Source organism: Pipra filicauda, unplaced genomic scaffold (genome assembly GCF_003945595.2).
Source record: "Pipra filicauda isolate LSUMZ 115617 unplaced genomic scaffold, ASM394559v2 scaffold45_size4122338_pilon, whole genome shotgun sequence".
Taxonomy (NCBI): domain Eukaryota; kingdom Metazoa; phylum Chordata; class Aves; order Passeriformes; family Pipridae; genus Pipra; species Pipra filicauda.
In genome coordinates, this window is record NW_024104598.1 from 654,709 (window position 1) to 677,511 (window position 22,803).

The 22,803-nt window shown below is 37.6% G+C and overlaps 1 protein-coding gene across 8 annotated transcripts in view; it reads left to right on the forward strand.

Moving 5' to 3' along the window:
• The window catches only part of LOC113991979 (golgin subfamily B member 1-like), a 37,767-nt gene extending 15,796 nt beyond the window's left edge, over positions 1–21,971 (forward strand). For 2 of the 8 annotated variants that reach the window (XM_039385977.1, XM_027728798.2), the window contains exons 15-30: positions 24–177; positions 773–896; positions 1,743–1,873; positions 2,633–2,680; positions 2,968–3,077; positions 3,367–3,535; positions 3,842–3,946; positions 4,223–14,752; positions 15,118–15,269; positions 15,941–16,100; positions 17,357–17,509; positions 18,041–18,208; positions 19,199–19,296; positions 19,625–19,759; positions 20,377–20,491; positions 21,296–21,971. In XM_039385977.1, the coding sequence (XP_039241911.1) occupies positions 24–177; positions 773–896; positions 1,743–1,873; positions 2,633–2,680; positions 2,968–3,077; positions 3,367–3,535; positions 3,842–3,946; positions 4,223–14,752; positions 15,118–15,269; positions 15,941–16,100; positions 17,357–17,509; positions 18,041–18,208; positions 19,199–19,296; positions 19,625–19,759; positions 20,377–20,491; positions 21,296–21,454 (12,511 nt within the window). In that variant the 3' untranslated portion in view covers positions 21,455–21,971. The remainder of the gene's footprint in view (positions 1–23; positions 178–772; positions 897–1,742; positions 1,874–2,632; positions 2,681–2,967; positions 3,078–3,366; positions 3,536–3,841; positions 3,947–4,222; positions 14,753–15,117; positions 15,270–15,940; positions 16,101–17,356; positions 17,510–18,040; positions 18,209–19,198; positions 19,297–19,624; positions 19,760–20,376; positions 20,492–21,295) is intronic. The other 6 variants (XM_027728800.2, XM_027728806.2, XM_027728799.2 and 3 more) reach the window with 6 other exon arrangements.
• Positions 21,972–22,803: the final 832 nt, after the last annotated feature.

Here is a 22,803-nt window from a genome sequence, read left to right on the forward strand (position 1 = left end):
TAAATGCTTTCCTGTGGCACAAAACTGATTGAGGATGACTGGTTCTTTCCTGGCTGCTCCAATCCAGCCATAGTCTCAGGGCAGCAGGAGCTGGAGGAGGAACTGGCCACAGCTCAAGGAATGGGCAGGCTGCAGCAACCCAGGAGGAAAGGCAACCAGACCAGCAGGAAGCTTCAGGTGGGTGAAAAGAATTAAGTTTATTTTTACTTGTATGTTCATAAAAATATGGGGAGTGATGTTATTTATGTGGTGCTTTAGACTTCAAAACATCAAAGGCTTTTTTGGTTTAGATGCAATCTATACAAATCTCTTGGTGGAGCTCGATTGAATGATTAGTACCTGTCCATTTAGGTGGATTTCTAGGCAGTTGGTGCAGTAACTTGCACAAAAAATGATAACTTTTCTAAGAATTAGGATGTCATTGTCACATCAACATATTGGAAGAATAATTTTATGATTAGTTAACTATAATATCTTTAGAAATCAGGGGACCAATTAAGGTATCCAAACACAGTTATCCATTGCCCTCTCAGATGCCTGAGGGTATTTTTAAAAGCTGGCAGATACCTTAAAAAACCTGTAGGAGACTTGGCTTTTCTGGAAATAATAGCTCCAATGTCCACAGTAATCCCCTATATTTGCATTTAGGCACCTGAATTGCTTGCTGAGTTTTAGGCCTTTTAATTGAAACTATGCTTTTAGTAACAGAACTGTTTTACCCTTGCTGCATTTCTCCTTTAAATTCAACTTCATTCTCATGTTTTATGTGTAGGAAGAATACAACTTCGATGGCAAACAATGCTTTCAGGAGCTGAATGTCACCTTGGACAGCACTGACTCGGCTGAAGGAGAGAACATGGGAGGTTGGTGGCCAGAGTACCCTTCACCTAATGCAGGTGTGACAGCAACTAGACAGTTTATTAAAGCATGCACACAGCATCTGTATTTTGTGTCCACTTTTGTTTTCAAATTCAACTAACAGCCCATTTGTGGTGTATTCTAATCTTTGTTGAATTTTTTTGGCTTGTGTTTTCTCCCGTTTTATTTCAAAGCATGTGCGTGCTGGATGAACTGCCTAGTTCTGCTTCAGTAGTAGCGTATGGATCTGGCTGGACACTGGGATTGGATGAGCCTTGGTGCCCATCAAATATCCTCCGTGGCAAGATCATGGGTTTTTTTAAGTTATGAGTCTTGTACCTGTGAATGTGTTCCCAGTTTATATCACAGTTATGTCGCAAACTAGAATTGCATCCCATTGCTGTTTGCTTTTCATCCAAAACCACAATTCTTGATTTTTAATGCTGATGTTTTTATATCAGTGGTAAAGACTGCAAATACATCTCGTTGTTAAGATGGAATAGGTTCATTAATAAATTTTGATACACACCAGTTGTATGATTACTTAAGATCTGATCCTGCAAGTACCTGATTAACTTGTGGTTTAAGTAACATGGGCCACACTATTGATTGAACCACAATAGTTGTGTCTCAATATAACAAGAATATTCCTTCTCTGAGTTCTTGAGCTCTGCAACTCTGTTTTGGTTTTTCAACAGTTAAGGGTACTTTTGCCATCTAAATTTTGGGAACGCAGGGCCTCAGGCATTTCCACGAGAAATGGGTGAGGTCTGAGTGTGCCCAGCACTGGTGAGAATCATGAACAAAAAGCTGAAATCATTTCTAGACTTCAGGGATTTTAGTTGACTTCTCTTGAAATAATTTTTCTCCTTTGACTTGAGTAGGTTTACGGAGTGTGGTGGAAGAGTTGGAATTAGAAAGGAATCAACTGCAGGAACAAATTCTCTTTCTGGAAGAGCGTTGTCAGGATTTGGAAGACAGATTTCAGCTTCAAGGTAGAATGGAGGCTCTTCAGGTGAGCTTTTGAGTTGTGTAAACCTGATGATTCAAGAGAATCATTTTACTCTCAGTTTATATTCTTACAATCATAGCCTACAGTATGACAAACATCAATTTGCAGCTAACAAAAATGGCTAAAGCCTAATTTATACTCATAATTACGTTGGTAGAGAGCGTACACTTACTACATTATGCTCTGAAGTTGAAGCCTGTTGCTTCTGTTCAGCTCATGGAGAAACATATTTAGGATTAAGCTTTTTTATTTGTTGTAGAAACATAGGAAAAGACAACATAATTTTCATTATTCTTTGTGGAGGCCTTTGTCAGAAGGTCCAGAATTAGATTTTGTTACTCCCTCTTCTTTACATCCCTCAAGTTTCTTTTCTGTGAATGTGTATGTTGTATTTATATATATATATGCACATTTATAGAAAAGAAACTGTATAGAAAAATAATAATTGAATATTTATATATATATATACAATCTAAATTTCCAATATTAGACATATATTTATATTGTAAAATTATTCAGTGAAGACCCCACAGAGTAAAGTTCTTTTCAAAGTAAGACTTAATATTGCCTGACTGACAAATTACAATGATAATTTGTGAACTTTTTTCACTAAATGACACATCTGATGTCTGACTCAACCACTTGGTGCATTATTCATAGTTCTTTATGAGTACATATATAAAAAAAATATAATTTTCAAGTGAAAGACAAGCTTATATTAATTATTACTTGAGAATCTTGTAACCAAGCCTTTCAATACAGGTAACGTTTGGTGTAGAGGAAGAAGGGCAGCCATTGAGGGCTGTACAGGTGTGTTCTGCCTCCTCCAAAATGCCACCTCATTTTCATGACTGGTGACAAGTGTGCCATGTTTGTCCTATTTGCTGTTGATTCTGGATGTGTTTTGCTTTTGGTTTTTTGGTTGCTGTTGAACAATTCCTTTAATTTTTTATTTTTTTTTGTGGTTTTATTTTTGAAATGGTGCAGTGGATCTGACTAGAGTAGGAGATTTGTACTGTGTTTAAAAAGCCAGAAGAGCTGTGTGGATATTAATTTTCTCTTCATTATGAATAATCTTCGTTATTGTTTTGTTGCAGAATGAAAATGAACGTTTGCAAACTCAGCTCACCCAATTACGCAACCAACAAATGCGAGATGTGGAGAAGCATCAAATTCTCATCTCTGGCTTGAATGAGCAGCTTAAAGGGTAAAATGAAGGTTCTTTACAACTCCAAGCATGATTAGCTTGCTTTTAAACTTCTAATGAGGAGTATAATCTCTTAAAACACTTGAAAAAGAGTTCCTTGATTCATGTTTCTGTTTGCAGTGATGTTATTTTTGTACTTGCAAGTTGTTTTCAGTCTTAATATTTTTGTACTTGAAAGTTTAAATGGAAAGTATAAAAATAATTACTCTCTTAGAAAAACAGTTTGGGGCTGGTAAGTCTAAAAAAACTTAAGCTTTGTTTTCAAAATGCCTAAATATTTTCTTCTTAGATTAAGTGACAGAAATAGTTTCCTTGAGAATTCACTTGGAGAAAAAGAACAAAAACTATTGAGCACAACAGAAAAACTGGAGCAAATTGAAGCTTTGAGGAAACTGCTTCAAGAAAAGGATCTTCTCAACAAAGAGCTTGGTGAAAAGTTTGTACATACTGAGCAAAAAGTGAGTTAAATTTATTAGCATTTCATTTATTAGAACTAAGCCATAACTTTATTTTCCCAATCTGAAGATTCTGCTGTGTTTTTGCAGTTCTGTTCATTTAAATATTTGCTTTAAGTTTGGTGTAAGGATTTCTTAGACCAGGCACAGCTTTGCATGAAAGTATTTACATTTTATTGGGGTGATAAGTTTATCAGGGTTTATTAACTTAAAAGTAAAAACTTCTCTGTTGTGTAAACTCAGTATTACAACTGGTGACATATAATTCTGTTTATTTCTATCGCATGAATTTTTCTTTTTGATGCTAAGCTGAATGAAACCTTAAAGAAATGCAGTGTGTATGAAGTGGAGAACACTGAGCAGAAAGCAGTCATCAGTGATCTCACAGAAAAAGTTGCTACACTGAAAGAAAAGGTAACTCCTAAAAATAAAGTAAGAGAAGAAATGTTGTATTCTTTTGTCATGGCCTACTTAAATGTCAGCAAAAGTAACAGCATTAGCTGCTTTAAATTTTATACACTGAACCTTCTGTATGCAAAAACAATCTAAAGAATAACATGGTTACCTTGTGATGTTACAGTTTGGTACAGGTTGTTACTTTAAGTACTTGATCTACACGCAGAATGTAATTTCTGTTGTCCCTCTAACATGTTTTAAATATTCTTGTAACATTATTTTCTTGATGTTTAGACCTTGAAACAAGACAGTGTGGTGGAGTCAATGCAGCTGGATCTGGACCAGACCAATGAAGAGCTTGACAAACTGAATTCAAGCCATTTAGAGGAAAGATCTCAGCTCATTCAGGATCTCCAGAAGCGTGAAAGAGAAATTGATAATCTTAAAGAGGCACTGGCAGAAAAGGACAGGGAGATGTCTGTCCTGTCTGTGAACATGGCAGAATATTCTGAGCAGGTTATGATCCTGAAGCACCAAGTGCAATGCAAAGAGGAGGAAATGCGAGGGATGGAAGAGACTTTGTCGAAGGCTGAGAGGGAAACTCGTTTACTGAAGGAAGTACAAACAGCTGATGTGAGAGATGCAAGTGGGAAGATCTCTGTCCTTTCTGAGCAGAGTAACACAATGAGACAAGAGCTGGAGAGAGTTAGAGCTGAGAATGAGGCTAAAACCAAAGAGAATGAGGAATTAATAAGACAAAGCACTGAGAACAGCATGACAATTAAGGATCTCCGAGCCGAAATCAAGGCCAACAGTGTCGCTTACAATAACAAACTTGCAGAATGTGAGTCACAAATTACTTTGCTGAAAGAACAGATTAGTAAATCATCTGAAAAACTACAAGAAACTGAGGATAAACAAAGAAAAGAGACTGAGTATTTGAAATCTCAGCTTGAGGAAAATGATGCTCTGAAGGAAAAGTGGAATAATTTGCTTAAAGAGAAAGAGAGTAAAGCAGAGACACTTGAAAATGAGTTAAAATCACTTAAAGATTCATACAACAAACTGGTTTTGGAAAATGCTAAAAAAGATGAAGCGTTGTCTGAGTTATCCAGGAAACTTGTAGAACATACTGAACATCAGGAAACAATAAAAAAAGAATTGCAAGAGAAACAAGAGCTTGTTATTTCCTTAGAGCAGAAACTTGGGGTTTTGGAGCAGCAAAATGAAGAGACTAAACTTAAATTAACTGGAGATCTGAAAGCCAAAGAGATGTGTTGCAAAGAACTTAATAACCAATTAAATGAAATACATAAACAAATTAACAAACTGGAAATAGAGACACAGGAGAAAACTTCAGCTAATAACCAATTACAGGCAGATCTTGAAGGGAAACAAGGAAAATTGGCAGAGCAAATGAAAGCAAATGAACACCTGAAAAAAAGTATAAATACCATGGAAAAAGAGAAGGAGCAGCTCATCAGAGAAAATGAGAATTTATCCAAACTCCTGGATGTAAAAGAGTGTGAATTATTAAAGAAAACCCAGGCTGTGGCAGAAATAGAGAACAAGTTGTCTGTTAGCACTGCCGAGTACGAGAAAACACTCTCAGCACTAAATTGTGATAAAAACACTCTGGCAAAAGAGATTGAACAACTTTCAGCAGCTGCTGAGCAAAAGGAAAGTTCAGTTGTGGAACAGCTGCGGGAGAAAACAAAGGAATGCGATGTGCTGGCTGAGCACTTGTCTGAAAGCAAGGACCAGACCCAACAGTTGCATGAGCAAGTGCAATCACTGCTCATTCAGCTCCAGGATATTAGAGGTGAAGAAATAAAGAAAGGAGAAATGTTAAATAATAAATTATCTGAATGCAGTGGCCTAATCCAAGAGCTCAGCCAAAGTAAGGAGCAGAATTTACTCCTGCAGGAACAAATTCAAAGCATAAGTTTGGATTTTGAAACTGCAAACAGGTCTCTAGAAGAGAAAAACCTTCAAAATGATTTGTTGTGTAAGGAAATAGAAGAGACTAAGCTTTGTGTTGTAGAGTTGCAGGGTGAAATTAAAAATCTTAAAGATGAAAAGACAAATCTGTCTCAGTTGGTAGAGGAAAGAGACCTGGCTGTCAAAAATCAGGGTTCAGAACTTGAGAAATTTCAGACGCAAGTTTCTGAAAAAATGGAGGAAAATCGAGTGTTAAATAATCAGCTCCAGCTATTAAGCAAAGAAGTGGAGGTGCTTAGGCATGAAAAAGAGAACTTTTCAATCTTATTAAATGAGAAATCACGTGAATGTGAATTCCTTCAGTCTGAAATTACTTCAGCAAAGCACCAAGCACAAACAGCAGCTCTAGAAAATGAAAAATTGAAAGCAGACATTGAAACAGTTAATGTTACAGCAATGAAAAAGTCAGAGGAAGTAGCTGCTTTAACTTCACACTTATCCCAACAGAGTCATAATATCTTAGCTCTCAAGGACCAAATTGATGGCCTGTTGATTGAGAAAGAAAACTTAAAAATGGCCTTTGAAGAAAAAGAAACTCTCCTTTCTGAAAAGGAGGCTTTGATTAAGCAAATGAAAGACAGTAAAGTGGCAGGAGAAGGGCAATACATGCAAATAATTTCAGATCTGCAAAACCAAATACAAACCCTGGGTTTTGAAACTAGCCAGCTCAGAAACACAGTGCAGGAAAAGGAAAATGAATTTAAGAGGCAAGCCCAAGAATTAAAGTTATTAAAAGATAAATCTGAAGAGTCTGATGTACTTAGGATTCAACTGTCTGAGAATATGGAGGTTATTTCTGACCTTCAGAGTCAGCTTAAAAACTTGACAGAACAGTCATCCCAGTTGAATGATTCAATTGTACAGAAAGATGCATCTTTAAAGCAAAAAGTAGATGAATACATCAGTTTAAAAACACAGTTTTCTGAGGTACAGGAATCTTCTGTTTTGCAGGAGAAACAGTTACAGCTTTTAGCCTCTGAAACAGAACAGTTAAAAGTACTTGTTTCAGAAAAAGAATCAGCCATCAACAATATTTCAATATTCAGTGAGAATTTAAAGGTGCAACTTCAAGAGAAAGAGACTGAATGTGATGTCTTAAAGAAACAGGTGGTGGAGCTGGAGGAAGTGAGAGTGAATTTCCAAAAAGAAATACAGCAGCAGAAGAATGTAATAATTGAGATGGACCAGTCCTTATCAGAAAAGGAATCCTCTCTTATGGAAAATGAAAGTCTCCTCAAAACTCTGGAGGAAAAAGCAAAGAAAGATGAAGAGAAAACAAATTTAATTTCTCAGCTCCAAAATCAGGTACATGAACTAACACAGGAACTACAAAAATCTAAACAACTACTCCACGAGAAAGAAAATGCCGTTTTATCTCTTCAGGAGAACATCGAAGGACAGAATGAACTGAGAACTGAGTTGAACGTGGCTCTTGGGAAAAAAGAAGAAGTTATTGCTGGACTCCTTAATTCCTTAAAGGAGAAAGATGCCAGGGTACAGTTGGCAGAGAGCAACGTTAATGCTCTTTCCAGTGAGATTGAGGTTCTCAGAGAAAAATTAGAGAAAAGTGCAACAGCCATGAAAAACTTCACTGAGGAATTTCAGGAAAAGAATGAGAAGCTTGATATTAATCAGAAAAAAATTGATTTATTGACTGTTGAACTTGACTTTCTCAAAAATGAGCACCAAAAAGCACTAGACCGAATAAACGCACGGGAACAAGAACTGCAGCAGAAAGAATTGGCTGTGGAGTCTCTGCGTGTGAAGTGCACTGAGCAGGCAGAGAACTTGGAAAGTTTGAGGTTAGAGTTGGACAACCTAAATTCCAAATCATCTCAAGACTGCCATGACAATGTGCTTTTAATAAACAGTCTCCAGTGCCAGGTGGAGTCTTTAGAGAAAGAAAAAAATCTGTTACAAGAAGATGTTGGTAAACTGATGGCTGAAAACACGCAGCTTGGGGCATCTCAGAGTGATCTGCAAAAGAAATTGGAAGAGCTCCGAGAAATCCAGGAAAAACTAGAAACCAGTGAGAATTACTCAAGAATGCAGATTGATGCTGTCAAACTGCAGATGAAGACTGAAAAAGAGAAGTTACAGATGCAGGTTAGTGTGAAGGGTGAAGAACTTTCTAAATTAGAACTTAAGTGTGAAACTCTAGAACAAAGTCTGCTTGAGTCAGAAAGCAAATGGGTGTCAGAACTTGATAGGGCAAATTTGCAGAATAATAATCTTACTGAGCAAGTGAGCAGTTTAGAAAGTGAAATGAAATCAAAGGATAGCAAAATCCAGTCTTTGCAGCAAGAGCTGGATCTTATAAAAGAGAAATTAACTCAAAGCTTGTCTCCATTACTTAGTAGTAGGCTTTTATGTACGGAACAAAAGACACAGACTTCAGATTCTGAACTGAAGCCAACTGATAGTAAAACTCAGCTGGAAAAATTCTCTGCTCTGATAAATTCTATTCTGAGCAAAGAAAGAGAAGGAGAGCAACTGCAACTCCTGCTTTTAGAAAAACAGAAAGAAATAGACACCGTGAAAGAGGAATTAAAAAGTTTGGAGTCGCTTCAGAAGCAGAAGGAGGTGCTGCAGAACGACATGGAAAAGACGAAGGGGGAATACACATCTGAGATGGAATGTCTGTCCAAAGAAATGCTCACACTCAAGGAAACATTATATGAACAACAATCTCTCTTGCAAGAAAGGGAAGAGTCCTTTGCAGAAATAAATGAGCAGGTTGCATTTCTGCAAGACAAGATAAATAAATCAGAAGAAATAATAAGAGCCAGTCAAGAAAAGCTGCAGATTGAAGGTAAAAAAGTAGCAAGTCTCCTTGAAGAAGTGGGGGAAAAAGATCAACTCATCAAAAACTTAACTTCCCAGGTAAATCAGCAGAAGGATTTAATTTCTGGTCTGAGCCAGCAACTGAAGGAAAAAGACAGTTCTGTTACTCAGGTCATGGAATCATTGTCTAATGAAATGCTGAATTTCTCTGAAGAGAAAAATGCATTAAACGCCAAACTGCAAGACCTTGAAGCTGTTCATAAGAGTTCTGTGGCAGAGCTAAACCAAGTGCTGCAGGAACTTGAGGTTTGTAAGAAAGAACTGGACCATAATCAAATTCTGTTAAACAGTAGAGAAGCTGAGTTTAAGGATTTAATGAGTGAAAAAGAGGAGATGCAGTTTAATCTCGAGAAAATGGGCAAGGAAAAAGAGAACTTGAAAAAGAAACTTCAAGCAGCGTTGATAGTAAGAAGAGATCTAATGCAAAAAGTTGGAAAACTAGAAAAGAGTGGACAGGAAGAACTAGAAAAAGAGCAAAAAAAAGGAGAGGAGCTGTCGAAGAAAGTTAATGAGTTAACAGACAAATTAAAACTAATTGAAGGACAAAATAATGATTTTAAGTGTCATCTTGGCACTTTGAAGCAACAGCTTCTAGAAAAAGATGCCAAAATAAGTGATTTAACTGAAATTTTATCTTCAAAAGCTTCTTATTTAGAGGAACTTCAGCATAATATCACAGAGCTAAATGATGTCATTGCTGAAAAACAAAATGTTTGTGAGCAGAACCTAAAATCTTTAGAGGAAAAGGACTGCAGGCTTGCTCACATGCAGTCTATGCTTGATGAAAAAGCAAGTGCATATGAAAAGGAACATTCTCAGCTGCTCTTAGCTCTTGAACAGGTGAAGTCTGAACTGAAGAAGAAGGAGGAATCATCAAAGAGTTTCAGTTTAGAAGAACCTGATTTAAGTGCTGGGGACAGGAAGGAGTGTCTGGACCCCAACAATGACGTTGATGTCATGAGTCAATTAAAAAAAGAAAAAGAAGCTTTACAGAGGGAGCTTTTGGTCATGAAAGAAGATATGAAAAAATTTCAGCAAGAAAGGGAAGAGCACAGGAAACTTGCAAGAGATTTTAAAGAACAAAAAACCCACCTTGAGCAGCTCAAACAAGAACATTCAGTGGCAAGTGAAGACACTGAGATAAAAGAGCTAAGAAGTGATTATGCAAAGCTTGAGGAGGAAACAGCAATGTTAAGGAAAGAACTGAGAAAAATGTTGCTGGAATTTGGTGATGAAAGAGAAGAAAAAGTCAACTTAATGTCTTTGAGTCAGCAGGAGCAATGTCAGGGCAGCTTGTTGGAGGACATAAAGCAGCTACAGAGAAAGCTGAAAGTGTATGAGGCTGAAATTGTAGCTCTTAAGACAGTGCTTGAACATGTGAATAATGAGAAAGAAACACTTATTAAAAAAGGTGAGGACTACAAGCTGAGCCAGGAGGAACTGCAGAGGTCAAGAATTGAAGCTGAGAAGGAGGTTGCAGAAAAGAATGAGGAAATAGAAGCATTGAGGTGTTCACTTGCGGATTTCAAAGGTAAACGTGATTTGGAAAAGGAATTATTAAGCAAAGCTGTTAAGGAGGGCCAAGACGAAGCCCACAGTTACAAAACAGCACTGGAAGAAATGAAGAGTGAGAAAGAGGAACTTCTCAGCTGCTTAGAAAAGTCCAGGTCAGAACTAATGGATATGAAAAAGGAGGTAGGACGTTTCAGTGAAGAAAACAAAAGTCTCGTGCAAGAGCTGTGTCTGCTGCGTGAGAAGGCTGAGATGAGTAGACCTGTGGTGTCTGGCAAAGAGCTTAAGGAAGAAAATTATACTGAAAAGGAGCTGGGAGAGGTTGGTTCAGAAAGGAATTTCCTTGAAGGAAAGTTAGAAGGTAAAGACACAGTTTTTCAACTATCAGAGGCTGATTACTCTGGGAAAACTAAACTGAGAGAAGCAACGGAATGTGAAATGCATAAACAAATGCAAATGATGGAAGAGACACTGGGAAAACCTGCAAATATAAGTGATTCTAAACCCCAGGAGCGAAGAACTGTAACAGAAGATAAATCCAAAGAGCGCCTTCAGAGGAAACTACAGGCAGCTTTAATATCGCGGAAAGAAGCCCTGAGAGAAAATAAATGTCTAAAAGAACGGCTTGATCAGCTGATGTTGGAAAAAGAAGAGCTGATGAACAAGGCAGGGATGCTGGAACACTTGTTAGAGCTTGGCAGAGAAAAGCAAAGTTCGAGTGCTGTTGCTCCCTTGGCTGGAGAGGAGAGCCTTGTCTCTGAAAATGCGAGGCTGCTGACGGAAAATGAGAACCTCAGCGCAGCATGTGAAAGTCTGAAATCCACCATGGAGTCTATAGTTCAGGAAAAAGAGGCCTTTTCTTTCCAGCTAAATACCTTAAAAGATTCTCAGACAGTTGAATTGACAGGCTGGAAGGCTAAACATAGCGAATTAAAGCAGGAGTATGAATCACTTCTTCAGGCCTATGAGAATATCAGTAGTAAAGTGGCAGAGATGAGGCAAGTTATTGATCTCAGTAGGAAAGAGAAGCAGGAGGCTGTTCAAAGACTCAGGGAAGGAGAATCTGAGAAGGAGGCTCTGGAGAAGCATTTACAAAATCTCCTGGATGAAAACGAGGTTATTAAGAGTCAACTGAAACAACTCAGTGAATCCAAGAAAATGGAAGTCGATGAATTGCAAAGCAAAGCAGAAAGGCAGATCCGTGAGCAGGAGGCAAGGATGCAAGAACACCAGGATCGCCTTCATGAGCTCACTGAGCAGAACCACCAGCTGATGGAGGAGAATGAGCAGCTGAAACAAACTTCTGAAAACTTAAAGCAGGCCTTAGAGAAAATCCAGAATGAAAATGATGTCCTTCATAATAACATCACTGTAACTAAAGCAGCCCTGGGAGAGCTCCAGGTTCAAATGGAAGTGTACCAAAATGATACACAATCTAAAATCAGTGATGCATTGTGTGAGAATGAATCACTGTTAAAGGACATTAATGTGTTAAAGGATAAACTCTCTGAAAAAGAGCAAGATGTGCTTGTCCTAGAACAGGAAAGAAAATTAATTTCAGAAAAAGCACAAGAAACTGAAAAATCTTTGGCCCATAAAAATCATTGTCTAACAAAGCTGGATATGGAGTGTAAAAGCCTTACACAAGAAATTGTTAGTCTAAATGAAAAAGTCAAGATTTTAGAGGATGATAAATGTCTGTTACAGGAAGAATTAGAAAATGTACAAGAAAGCTCTTACAAAGTAAAGAATGAGAGAGAATTTCTTGAGACAGAGTTGCTTAATCATGTTAAAAAAGTTGATCATCTTACTGATAGAATGAAATCAGCACAGGTGCAGAATAACTTGCTGTTACAGCAGCTGGAAGAATTAAAGGCAGAAAAATGTCATGTGGTTAAAGAAAAGGAAGAACAGCAGCTCCATCTTGTAAAGATGTTTGAGGAGAAGGTGAAAAGTGCTCAGAGGGATAACAGTGGAACTAAAAGCAAAACAAAAGAATTGCAAGAACTCTTAAAAGAGAAACAACAGGAGATCAACCATTTGCAAAAGGATTCCATAAAGTTCCAGGAGCTGATCCTGGACTTGGAAAGATCTGTGAAAGTGTCACAGTCAAAAAGTGAAACATTGGAAAAGGACTTAAATAATGCATCAGAAAAGCTGGTGAAATCATATGAAGAAATCCATCATCTCAAGGGGAAGCTTTCAGCACAGATGGACTTGTTTAATCAGTCAAAGAATGAGGTGGACAGGCTTAAAGATGAGAATCTAAACTGGAGAAAAGAACTTAAGAAGAAGGAAGAAGAACTGCAACTCCAAAAGAGAGAATATGAGAGAGAATTGGAATTTCATCTTCAGCAACTAAAATTGCTTCACAAAAGGGAGTTTTCAGACCTAGAGGAACGGCACAGAGCCCTTGAGAGAGAAAAGGATCGGGCAGTTAGTGAGATCCAGGGTTTGCAAGAGGAAATCAGCACTAAGGACTCTCAAAACAAGCAACTCCAGGTGGATTTGAACGCAGCCTTGGCACGATTAGCTGCTTTTACAAAGTGTATGTCCTCTCTTCAGGATGACAGGGACAGGGTCATCACTGAGATGAAAACCTGGGAACTGCAGTTTAAAGAGGCCATCCAGAATAAGGAGAGACAGATAGAAGACAGTAATAAAAGAATAGTGGCCTTACAGGATGAATTGAAAGATAAAATGACTCAAATTCAAGAACTGAATATCAAATATTCTGTAGTAGAGGAAACAAAGGATGAACTGTACTTGAGGCAGAAATCTGTTGATATGCAGCGCTATGAAGAGCTCTGCAGGATAAAGGAAGAAAACACCTTTTTTTTTAACAGACAGCAAGAGTTGGAGAGTGTTCTTCAGTCCAAAGAAGAAGCTTTGCAAGCACTCCTTAAAGAAAATAATTCTCTTAATCATCTCATAGAGAATAGTAAAAGTACAGGAAGAGAGATAAAAGCTCTGGAAAGTAATTTTACTAGACAGGAGCAGGAATTGCAGGAGCTTCTAGCAGAGAAGGAAAAGGTGAATGCTGAGTTGCAAAAGCAGATTACCATTTCTGAGCAAATGAAGGTCATGCTAAATAATAAAGACAAAGAAATTTCCATACTTATTTCCTCAAAAGGTGATGAAATTTCGGACTATCTGGTTCAGGTACAGACTCAACACAGAAATCAAATCAAAGAGTATGAACTTCAGTTAAGGTCTTTGCAGATGGACAGACAACAAGCTGAGGAATCCTGTCAGAGGATGGAAAATGAGCTGAGAAATCTCCAGGTGAAAGCAGAAAAAGCAGATCAAGAGAAGGCTGCCATTGCCAGTGAAATAGATGCCTTTAAAAAATCAATGTCATCGCTTCAGAATGATCGGGATGAGCTTTCTACCAAATACAGAGAGCTGGAGCATCTTCACCAGGATGTCTTAAATCAGAGGGACAGGCTTATAGTTGGCAATGCAAGTGAGAATAATGCTCTGAAGCAGGAATTAAGGATACTCCTCAATCGAATAGATGATCTGCATTCTGAAAATGCAATGCTGAGTGCACAACTCATCAAGTACAGGGAAGATCTTAACCAGGTTTTGTCTCTGAAAGACCATCAGCTGAAAGACTTACTGAAGCAGAAATTGGATTGTATCAAAAACCTTGAGCGTGAAAAATACGATCTTCAAAAGCAAATAAAAGAAATGCAGCTTTCCAGTGAGCTGCAGAAGGGGACTGCTGTGTCTTTGGAACAGGAAAATAAAAAGTTGGCATCTAAAGTAAGTGATTTAGAATCTCTAGTTGCCTCCTTAAACAAAGAGAAACTTGTTTCTGAATCTGGAGAGAAACTGCTAAGTAGTGATAGTGTTCAGAAAAAAGAGTCAAGTGGACAGCATGGAGAAAACATTCAGAAAAAGGTTCAAGAACTCCAGAAATGCAGAGGCAGAAATGTAGGTGAGGAATCCAGCAGGACTCTTTTGACACCTCAGTATGGAGATAAACCTGGTACTTTTGCAGAGAAGGTGCTGCTGGAAGTTCAGTCTCAAAACAATGAGCTGAGGTCCCAAAATGAGGCCTTTGGGAAGGCAATGACTGCTCTGCAGAATGACAGAGATCGAGTCCTAAAGGACTTGAAGGCACTTCAGAGCAAATACACAGCTGAGCTCAAGACTGAAAAAAGGAGAGGAGATGAACTTGAAACTGAGTTGGAGGGGTTTAAATTACATCTCATCAGTATCCTCAAAGAAAATCCTCTTCTGCATCGGGGTGTCTTTGATGCTGCAGATAAAGTTACACTTGCTCAGATTGCTGATGAAGTTGGAAGTCTCTGTAGGACTTTAGTCAGTCGGGACATGGAAGTGAGCAGGCTCTCGTCTGAATGTGGGAATTATGTCCAGCAGATTGAAGCATTTTCCAAGGCTATGGCCAGTCTCCAGAATGACCGAGACAAATTGCTGCAGGAGCTCAGCAATCAGAAGGTAAACTTCTGAAACCCGATATCCCATTGATTGCAACAGCATCAATGAGAGAAATTACTGTGAAAGTAATTTGGATGTGCCTCAGAGCAATAGGGTAACACTTTGGTAAGTTTTAAATAGCCACATCACTTTGTAGTTTTATTCTTTGTGCAGGGAATTCTTTGAGACATTGTGGATTCTGAAGTTTAACTTCATAGGTTGTGTAAGTGCTATGATAGCACACTGTGACTAAAGAAGGTGTGTTTACAATTTTGGGGGTTAGTTATCCTGTTAAATGGAGCAAATGGGGAAAACCAATATTCTGTAATCAAACTTCAACCATAGAGTTTTCACTGCAGTTCACTAATGATGTTTATTAAACGTAGGCTAAGGAAGGAGCCAACCTTGCAGCTGTGGAAATATCAAAACTGAAGACCAAGGTTGATGATTTGGAGAAGGCACTGCATCAGACAAAAGCCTTCCAGGCAGAAACTGAGAGAGAGATCACATCATACCAGAATGAGCTGGCTGGATTAAGGTATGAATTTTAAATTTAAATAGTGCATGTGGTTCTTGTTTAGAATTCATCACCGACTTCACAACCCAACATAAAACTGACACCCAGAACTAGCAGGAGGCAGGATAAGAATGTTAGTAATGTGTGACATCAACTTCCACGGGGTTGTCTTTGTGCACAGTTTTCCTTGTGTTTTTATGTCGCTTGGTTTATGTGAAGTTTCAAAGTCTTACTTGAATGATTTCTGTTCTGTTGGTGACTTGGGTATTTGGAACTACAGTAAAAGAGTATGCTTGGTGTGGAATAACAATAATTCTGTTTGAATTTGAGGCCATAGGCAGTATCCTGGTGCCTCACTGCATTTTATGGTCCATAGTGCAATTTCTAGATCTCTAATTATAAAGTCTTTGTAAGGTATTATTTATCTTACACTACAAGTTTTTGGGGGAGAGGATGTAGATCAAAAGGCCAGCCCCACATTTCTCTGTAAACGTGAGCAAATTATGAAATACTCAAACCTCATTTTAACTTGTAGACTTAACCAGTGAACAGCATAAATATATATATATATGCATATTACTCTTCCAAAATGACCATTATTTGTTACAGAAATAACAGTAAGTACAGCTTTATCCTTTTCATTGATTTGTATATAGTGTATAATTCTTTAACATACAATATTTTATGTTCAGAATGGAAAAAAACCTCCTCCTCTCTGAGTCCCAGGCACTGAGAAATCAATGTCAGATCACAATTGCTGAGAAAGACCGACAGATTGCAGAGCTACAGAAGCTGCAACAAGACATGATTGTTATGAAATCAGTCCCTGCTGGCAGCAATTATCCAGTCAAGGTAAAGAAATGGAATGCAGCAGGAATGTAGAATGGAATTTAGCAGTTTATTGTGTTGAATTTGCAGCCTTAGAAGAGAACTATGCAGCACGTGATAGCAATCTGGCAAGTGTTGTCTTAGGTTAGTTAAATCCAGAATATAACAGGAAGAAGTTAAAAAAAAATTAAATGGATTTTTTTTCAGATTTATTATGGCTGCAACCTATTTTTAGGGACATGCTTTTTAAGAGGATCAAGAGGTTGGTAGTTCACGCTGACAACAAATTGCACAATTTGTGTAGTTGGTGCAAAGAAATTTTAAAGATCTAATAAAATTCATTCTTCAGAGCCTAAGTCAGTGTCTAATTCCTGCAGATTAGAGCAGGATCTAACTGGGGGGGAAAGGGGAGATGTCCTAATGGAAGTGCTCTTGCCTTTCTCCTGAAGCAGCTGGAATTGGCTTCTGCCAGGAACAAAATCCTGGATTTAGAAAGGCAGCAGCTGACACCCAGTCTAGCAATTGCTGTCTGCTTTTGTAAACTGCCATTAAAGCTTCAAGGAAAGTGGTTTTTTGAGAACTATTCTTATTTCCCTTTTGTGTGCCAAAGGAAGGAATTTTTAATTTCATTAAAACCAACATTTTAGTTGGTCAGGTTTGAGTTTCATATGCTGTTCATTTTCTGTGATTAAAATCACAAATAAGAGCTATTGAACAGTAATATCTGTGGGTTATGGAGTATGTGATAAAAATCTTCATTTCAGGATTACGTGGGTAAAAAGATTCCATAAAGCATTAGAGTTAAAGAAGGCCAAAGCTGTAAACTGATGATAAGATCAGGTGTGTTTTTCTTTTCAAAATGGACTCTTTCAGCTTAAAATCCATATTTCCAAATAGCTGTTCTGCAGGTCATGAATACAATACATTCTTACCTTGAAAATAATTTTCGAATAATAATAACTTTTGAAAGGTGTTTTATATTAATATGTTTCTATTTTACCACCTTTCTTTGTGCCTCGCACTATTTGCAAATTAAAAATTAAGTTGGGTTGCTTTTTCATGGTAGTTTTCTATTTTTTCTTAATGCAAATATTTAGGTTGAAAACACTATATATTAAAAAGACCCCGTCTTCTACTTAAAGTGTCTTGCAAATGTGGTATTACATTGTGAGAAGGGTATTATATTGTGCAAAGGAAATTCTGTGTATTTAGCGTTGGAGTTGTGTATTATTTAGAGAACTCCTGTACCGTTTACCCTGAATATCTTAATATTTTTTAAGGCTTTAGAAACTGCCTCCCTTGCTGGAAGTGGAGATTCACCAGAGGAAATCAAACGTGTCTTGGCTGAGAAGAATCAACTGCAGAATGAGCTGCAGCGCTGCCTCCAGGAGATCCACCAGAAGGACCTGCATTTCCAACAGATTAATTCCAAGGTAATTTAGAACAACAGCTCTGATCCTCAATAGCTCATGCCAGTCTGGGCTGGGATCACACAGAAATATTGATAAATGGGTGGTGTCTTGCATGACTGACAGTTAATTTTACTTTAAAACTCAGATTCTTCCAAACAACCCAGTTGGCTCAGACTAGAAATTGCAAATTAAATGTCAGTATTATCTTCTGTCAGGCTCTTCTGACTTATTTGACTGAGAGGTTTATTTGACTCTGCATTCTAAAGCTGTTGATGGGGCACTGTTAAACTTTTACTCAAAATATTTTTCATTATAGACAGAAACAGGCTGGAACAAGATTTTACCTTCTGGTTTGGGTATTTTGATGACAGAGGAAATCAATGCTCACGTTTCTTTATTTGCTCTCATAAAACAACTAGTTTAAACCTCAGCGAAACTGTGACCTTGCCAAAAAGTTTGTGCAATTTTGAAACAGCAGGTCTCAAATCTGTAGGAATTTCCTGGAGGAGCTAATTCCTAATTTTTAGTTCTTTAAATGTGAATTCCTTGCAGGTTGTGCAGTCAGCAGAGGAGAATGCTGTCTTGTCTGCCCAGCTGAAGACTCTGTCTCAGACTCTGAGGGATAACCAGCTTCATTACACTGACCTGCAAAATCGGTATTTAAGACTGGAGAGGGAATATCAGTCAATGCAAGTGGCATCTTTCCAAGGCTCTGTTCAGGTAAACAAATTTATGGAAATACTTTTAGGGTTTTTTCTTCTGTGCTTACATATTTCATGCCAAAAATTCACTTTTTGTTGTACTGATTCAGTCCTTTTGCTAGCCCTTTGTGTGTGCTGAACATAACTGTCTTTATTGTTGTAAAGCTGGTGTAATTTGACTTTTCATTTAAAGAAGCTGTTTATACATGATTTTTCTTTTGTTTTGGAGTATTTTTTCAATTGATCCACAACTGGCAGAGGTAATTGAATGATCAATTATCAATGGATCAGGAAATTTAGTGGTAATTTCACATCATTCATGAATAGTTTTGCAAGGTGTTTGAGTAATATTTTCAGAAGTGAGATTTATATCACCACTTCAGCATTTTGGTACTGTTTCCCAACCCCTCATACACATAGGTTAATAATAACAATATAACATAAGGTTATTATTTGAGGGCTGGAACTAGATGATTTAAGGTCCCCTCCAAACCCATGCTTTATGATTCTATCATTATTCCTTTGTGAGATTTTATTTTTTAAAAAGCTTTCCTGTACTGCCTTGGCTATTCATTAACAATCAGTTAATATAATACCCTAAAATAACATATATGGATAATTATAGTAAACAACCCTCACTCTTCCATAAATGGGAATAAACCCAAACAAGGAGAACTATAAATTAAAAATAAATGAATAGCTGCAATAATACTCAGTGCTGCATTATTATGTGGATATAGATGCATTTCTTTCCCCTCAGAATTATTCAGAGATTGCTGCGGTAACAGATGTACCTGTATCCTTCAGGTCCCACAGCATTCCTCAACTTTCTGTTAGAAAACAGACCTGGAAAATTTCAGCTCTGGAAATCAAAAAATTAAATGGTACAAAGAATTATTTGTTCCACTGTTTTGTGCTGCTTATGGCTTCTTTAATTGAAATAAAGACTTTTAGCAAGTAAAAAAATGGTGACTGGCTTTTTTTTCCCCCCTCTCTTAATATTTCCTAGGATGAAACTAGAGCAGAAGTTCCCCCTGGAGCGCCACGGGAAAGATCTGGGATTATTGTTGAGATAGACAATATGGAGCTAAATGAGCTCAGGAAAAGGTCAGGACTCAGAGCATGTATTAGCAATATTGTTTTCCTGACAGCTGTGTTGTGAGTGTGAAAGTAATGCTTTTGTATCCCTCTAAGGCATTTGTGTGGAGAAGGGAAAGGAGTGGATTTACAGTGGATTAAATAAAGCATAAGTCATATCCTTGAATTGTTACCATCTGTGGTTTGTTTTTGTACCTTACTTCATTTCAATTTAAAGCTAAAGCATCTTATTATAATTAAGTCTGTCAGATAAACGAAGATTTCTTAATAAAAAACCAGCAAAAAAGTAATTCTTTAAGTACATAAAATACTGATTTCAGGTTACATTTTGTCCTAGGCTTGCAGAGACTGAGCAGCAGTATGAGTCCGTGCAGCAGGTTCTCTCCCAGCTGACAGAAACACTGGCAGAGGAGAAGAGCAGGAGAGAAGCTGCAGAAGAGGCTCTTGGGCTCTCTGAAGAGACAAGTAACAGGTAAAATACCGTGTCAGATTATTTGTTTGCCTTTTATTTTTAGTGAGAGGTTAGTGATAGGTTTTCCTGTGGGTGTTAGATTTGTGAGCAAATAATAGAACAGATAATAGAACCTGCTTTTGAGTCCACAATGCCTGAAGCAATGGAAATCTATGTATAACTGTGTAAAAAAAGCTAAGTTTAACTCTGGATGAAGAAAGTGTTACAAGCTTTGGATTTTTTTTCTTTATTTAATTTCATCTGTTGGGCTCAGTGGTATTTCTTTTTTTCCAAGTTAGAAAAAAAAAATCACATATACAGCTTTAGCAGAGCCACTGGTTAGATTTAAAATATCATTATCCATCTGCCTACATAAAGTATCCCTCACAACCATCATCTGAAAATCACTATTCAGTCAGGTAAGTAATTTTGGTGTTTATTCTGAATAAATGAAACATCTTAAGCGCAGATTGTAAATAGAGACTGAAAAAGACCTGGCAATATAAAGTGAGTCTGCCTGCTCTGTGTGGAGACCTTCCCTTAGTAATGTAAGAATGCAAAATAATGTTTTTGTGTGGATTCAGTACTTTAAGAGGAGATAATTCAGTACTCCATGTCTCCCTGTAATTTTTCTCTAGGTTTGAAGTGAGCAGTTACAGATCTGTACCCACTGAATACACTGTCCAGATGGAAACTGAGGAGGAGAGGGAAGCCTTAATCATCAATCCCAGTGAACATGTTGTTGTGAGAAAGGTAAGGAGATGAAAGCTTTCAAAAGCCCTGAATTACCAGCTACTTAAAAAGGGTATGCATGCTGTATCCTGCTGATTGCATACTGGGTTGAAATGGCACAGCTCATGGTCCCCTTCATGCTACTGCTTTCTTTTTTCTGTCTTGCCTTTCCTATACCTTATTTTCAACTGTCATTCTTTCTTGGAGTGCAGATTTCCCACCTGAGTGACTGGAAATCACTGATTTTCGGTTGTCCCCTTTATGTGTAAGCAGTGGCACAAGGCAGCTACTTGTCTGATGTGCCTTGGCTCTGAGAAGCTGACGGAAGTATTCTGTGTGTTTGGTATCAAGGGGCTGGGCAGGCCATCATTCAAAGCAGCAAACTACTTCTGAAACTCCATTTCACTGAAAAAACATCTTTAATTTCCTTCTCTTTGGGCTGTGAGTCAAATATTAGCAACTGTGTAAACTGCATCACAAGACATATTGCCTGTGTCAAAATTAAAATGGTAGCAATCATATTTGTACTACACACATCCATTAAATAAAATGTGCATTGCATTTAATTATGTGCATCCGCAAAATGCAATATGCATCTCTAGTATGTCTGTGGAACTGCATAATACACAAATACCTGATATTCATTCCTCTCCCCTTTTAATAATGCTGGTTTTTTGAACTTTAAATTATTTATGTTTTTATAGGCTGTGGTGTGGCATCAATTGCTGTGTCAGAGGTTTACAGTGCCTCAGAAATCCAAGCTGCAGTGGAGCTTCTTATTCATATTCATGATTATTGATATGGAATTTTTTGTTTCCTACCCAGATGAAAGGAGGAGCACTTTCCCTCCGGAGGTGGCTCCGAGGGCGAAGCCTTTACTGTTCCAAGCTGCTGACTTCCCGAGCAAAATCCCGCTATTTATTCCTCGCTTACCTGGTCACTCTCCACCTTATTGTTTTCCTGTGCCTCACTGGTGTCCTCTGAATACTGCATTTCCTGGGTGGATTATTTTGGTGTGCCAATTTAGGATAATAGACTCCTCACATGCTGCTGTTACACTATGCACTGGACACAGTTGTAAATATTCCTGTGACACTACATGAATCTTGAGCTTCTCCAATGAAATTTGTCTTTATCACACTTTGCTCCAAAGTTGACTTGAATGGCTCTTTCACAGTGGAATATTATATTTGCTAAGGAGAAAATATTCCCCTCTGCCCTCTAAAGAAACTGCTGCATACAAGTTATTTAATATTGTTTGTGAGTACATAATGATTGGTTACTACTGAATGGGTTGTAAATGATATCTTTTCTATACAAATTTTATTTTAAGAGTCAAACTATAAATTTCAAAGGAATATCAAGATATTACTGTATATTGGCTTCTTGATTATCACAAGAAGTTTTATAGAGTGCAATAAAGGAAGAACTACTGAATTTTTGATTTTCTTTGGTTGCTTGGGTTTTTTTTTTGGCTGAAAATAAAAGAATTAAGAAGGTTGTTCTTTGCCATTCAGTTTGTGCCCAATTCTGTGTGTGGTAATGAGGTAAGCTGATGATTATCCAGTAAAGATTCAGAATTGAGATGACAAAGAAATGTCTTCAACTTCTTATATTCTCTTCTTTGTAATTTTTTTCCCTGTAACTTGTGGGGAGTTTGGTAATTTTTTTAATTGACTTGCATTTCTTGTCTTGGTGGGGTTTAGTCACTGCCTGTCTTTGTGAAAAATGTTCCTCAGTTGCAGAACACATGAAATTCAAGCTTATAAAGGCACAACATTACATATTTTACATGTTTGAGCTTCAAGGTACAAGTCAGTAAAGGGAAGTTTTCAACTGAGAATCTTGTGGGGAAAAGAAAAACCACTCTAGGTAAATCCTGTAAACTTTCTTCTTTTGATGGTCTTTGATATTTCTTAGTCTAGTAAAGGTCTGATTTTTTTAATATAAATCCAATCTATTCCAATATAATTGATGATTTTTTTTTTTTTGTATAACAGTAATTACTCATCTCCTTTGAATGGCTGATTCACTCCCTGTTTTCAGCCCTCGTGTCAAGTACTGGGATAACATGAGGACTGTACATGCTGACTTATCCTTTTCCAGCCTGAAGATGGGTGTTAGCAGAAGGATAATGAACTATTGTTAGCTAATTATGTTACAGTGAAGCAGAATGCTTTTCAATGGCAACACTGGGCCTACAGTCCTTCCAGTTTTACCTTGTGTGAGGGATTTTTGTCTTGAGGGGAGAAAACAACCCTCTGTCCTGAGGCAGAGAAAGTTGGTGAGTGGGAAAGGATCCAGAGGTGTTGGAAATTCTGTCCTAATTCATC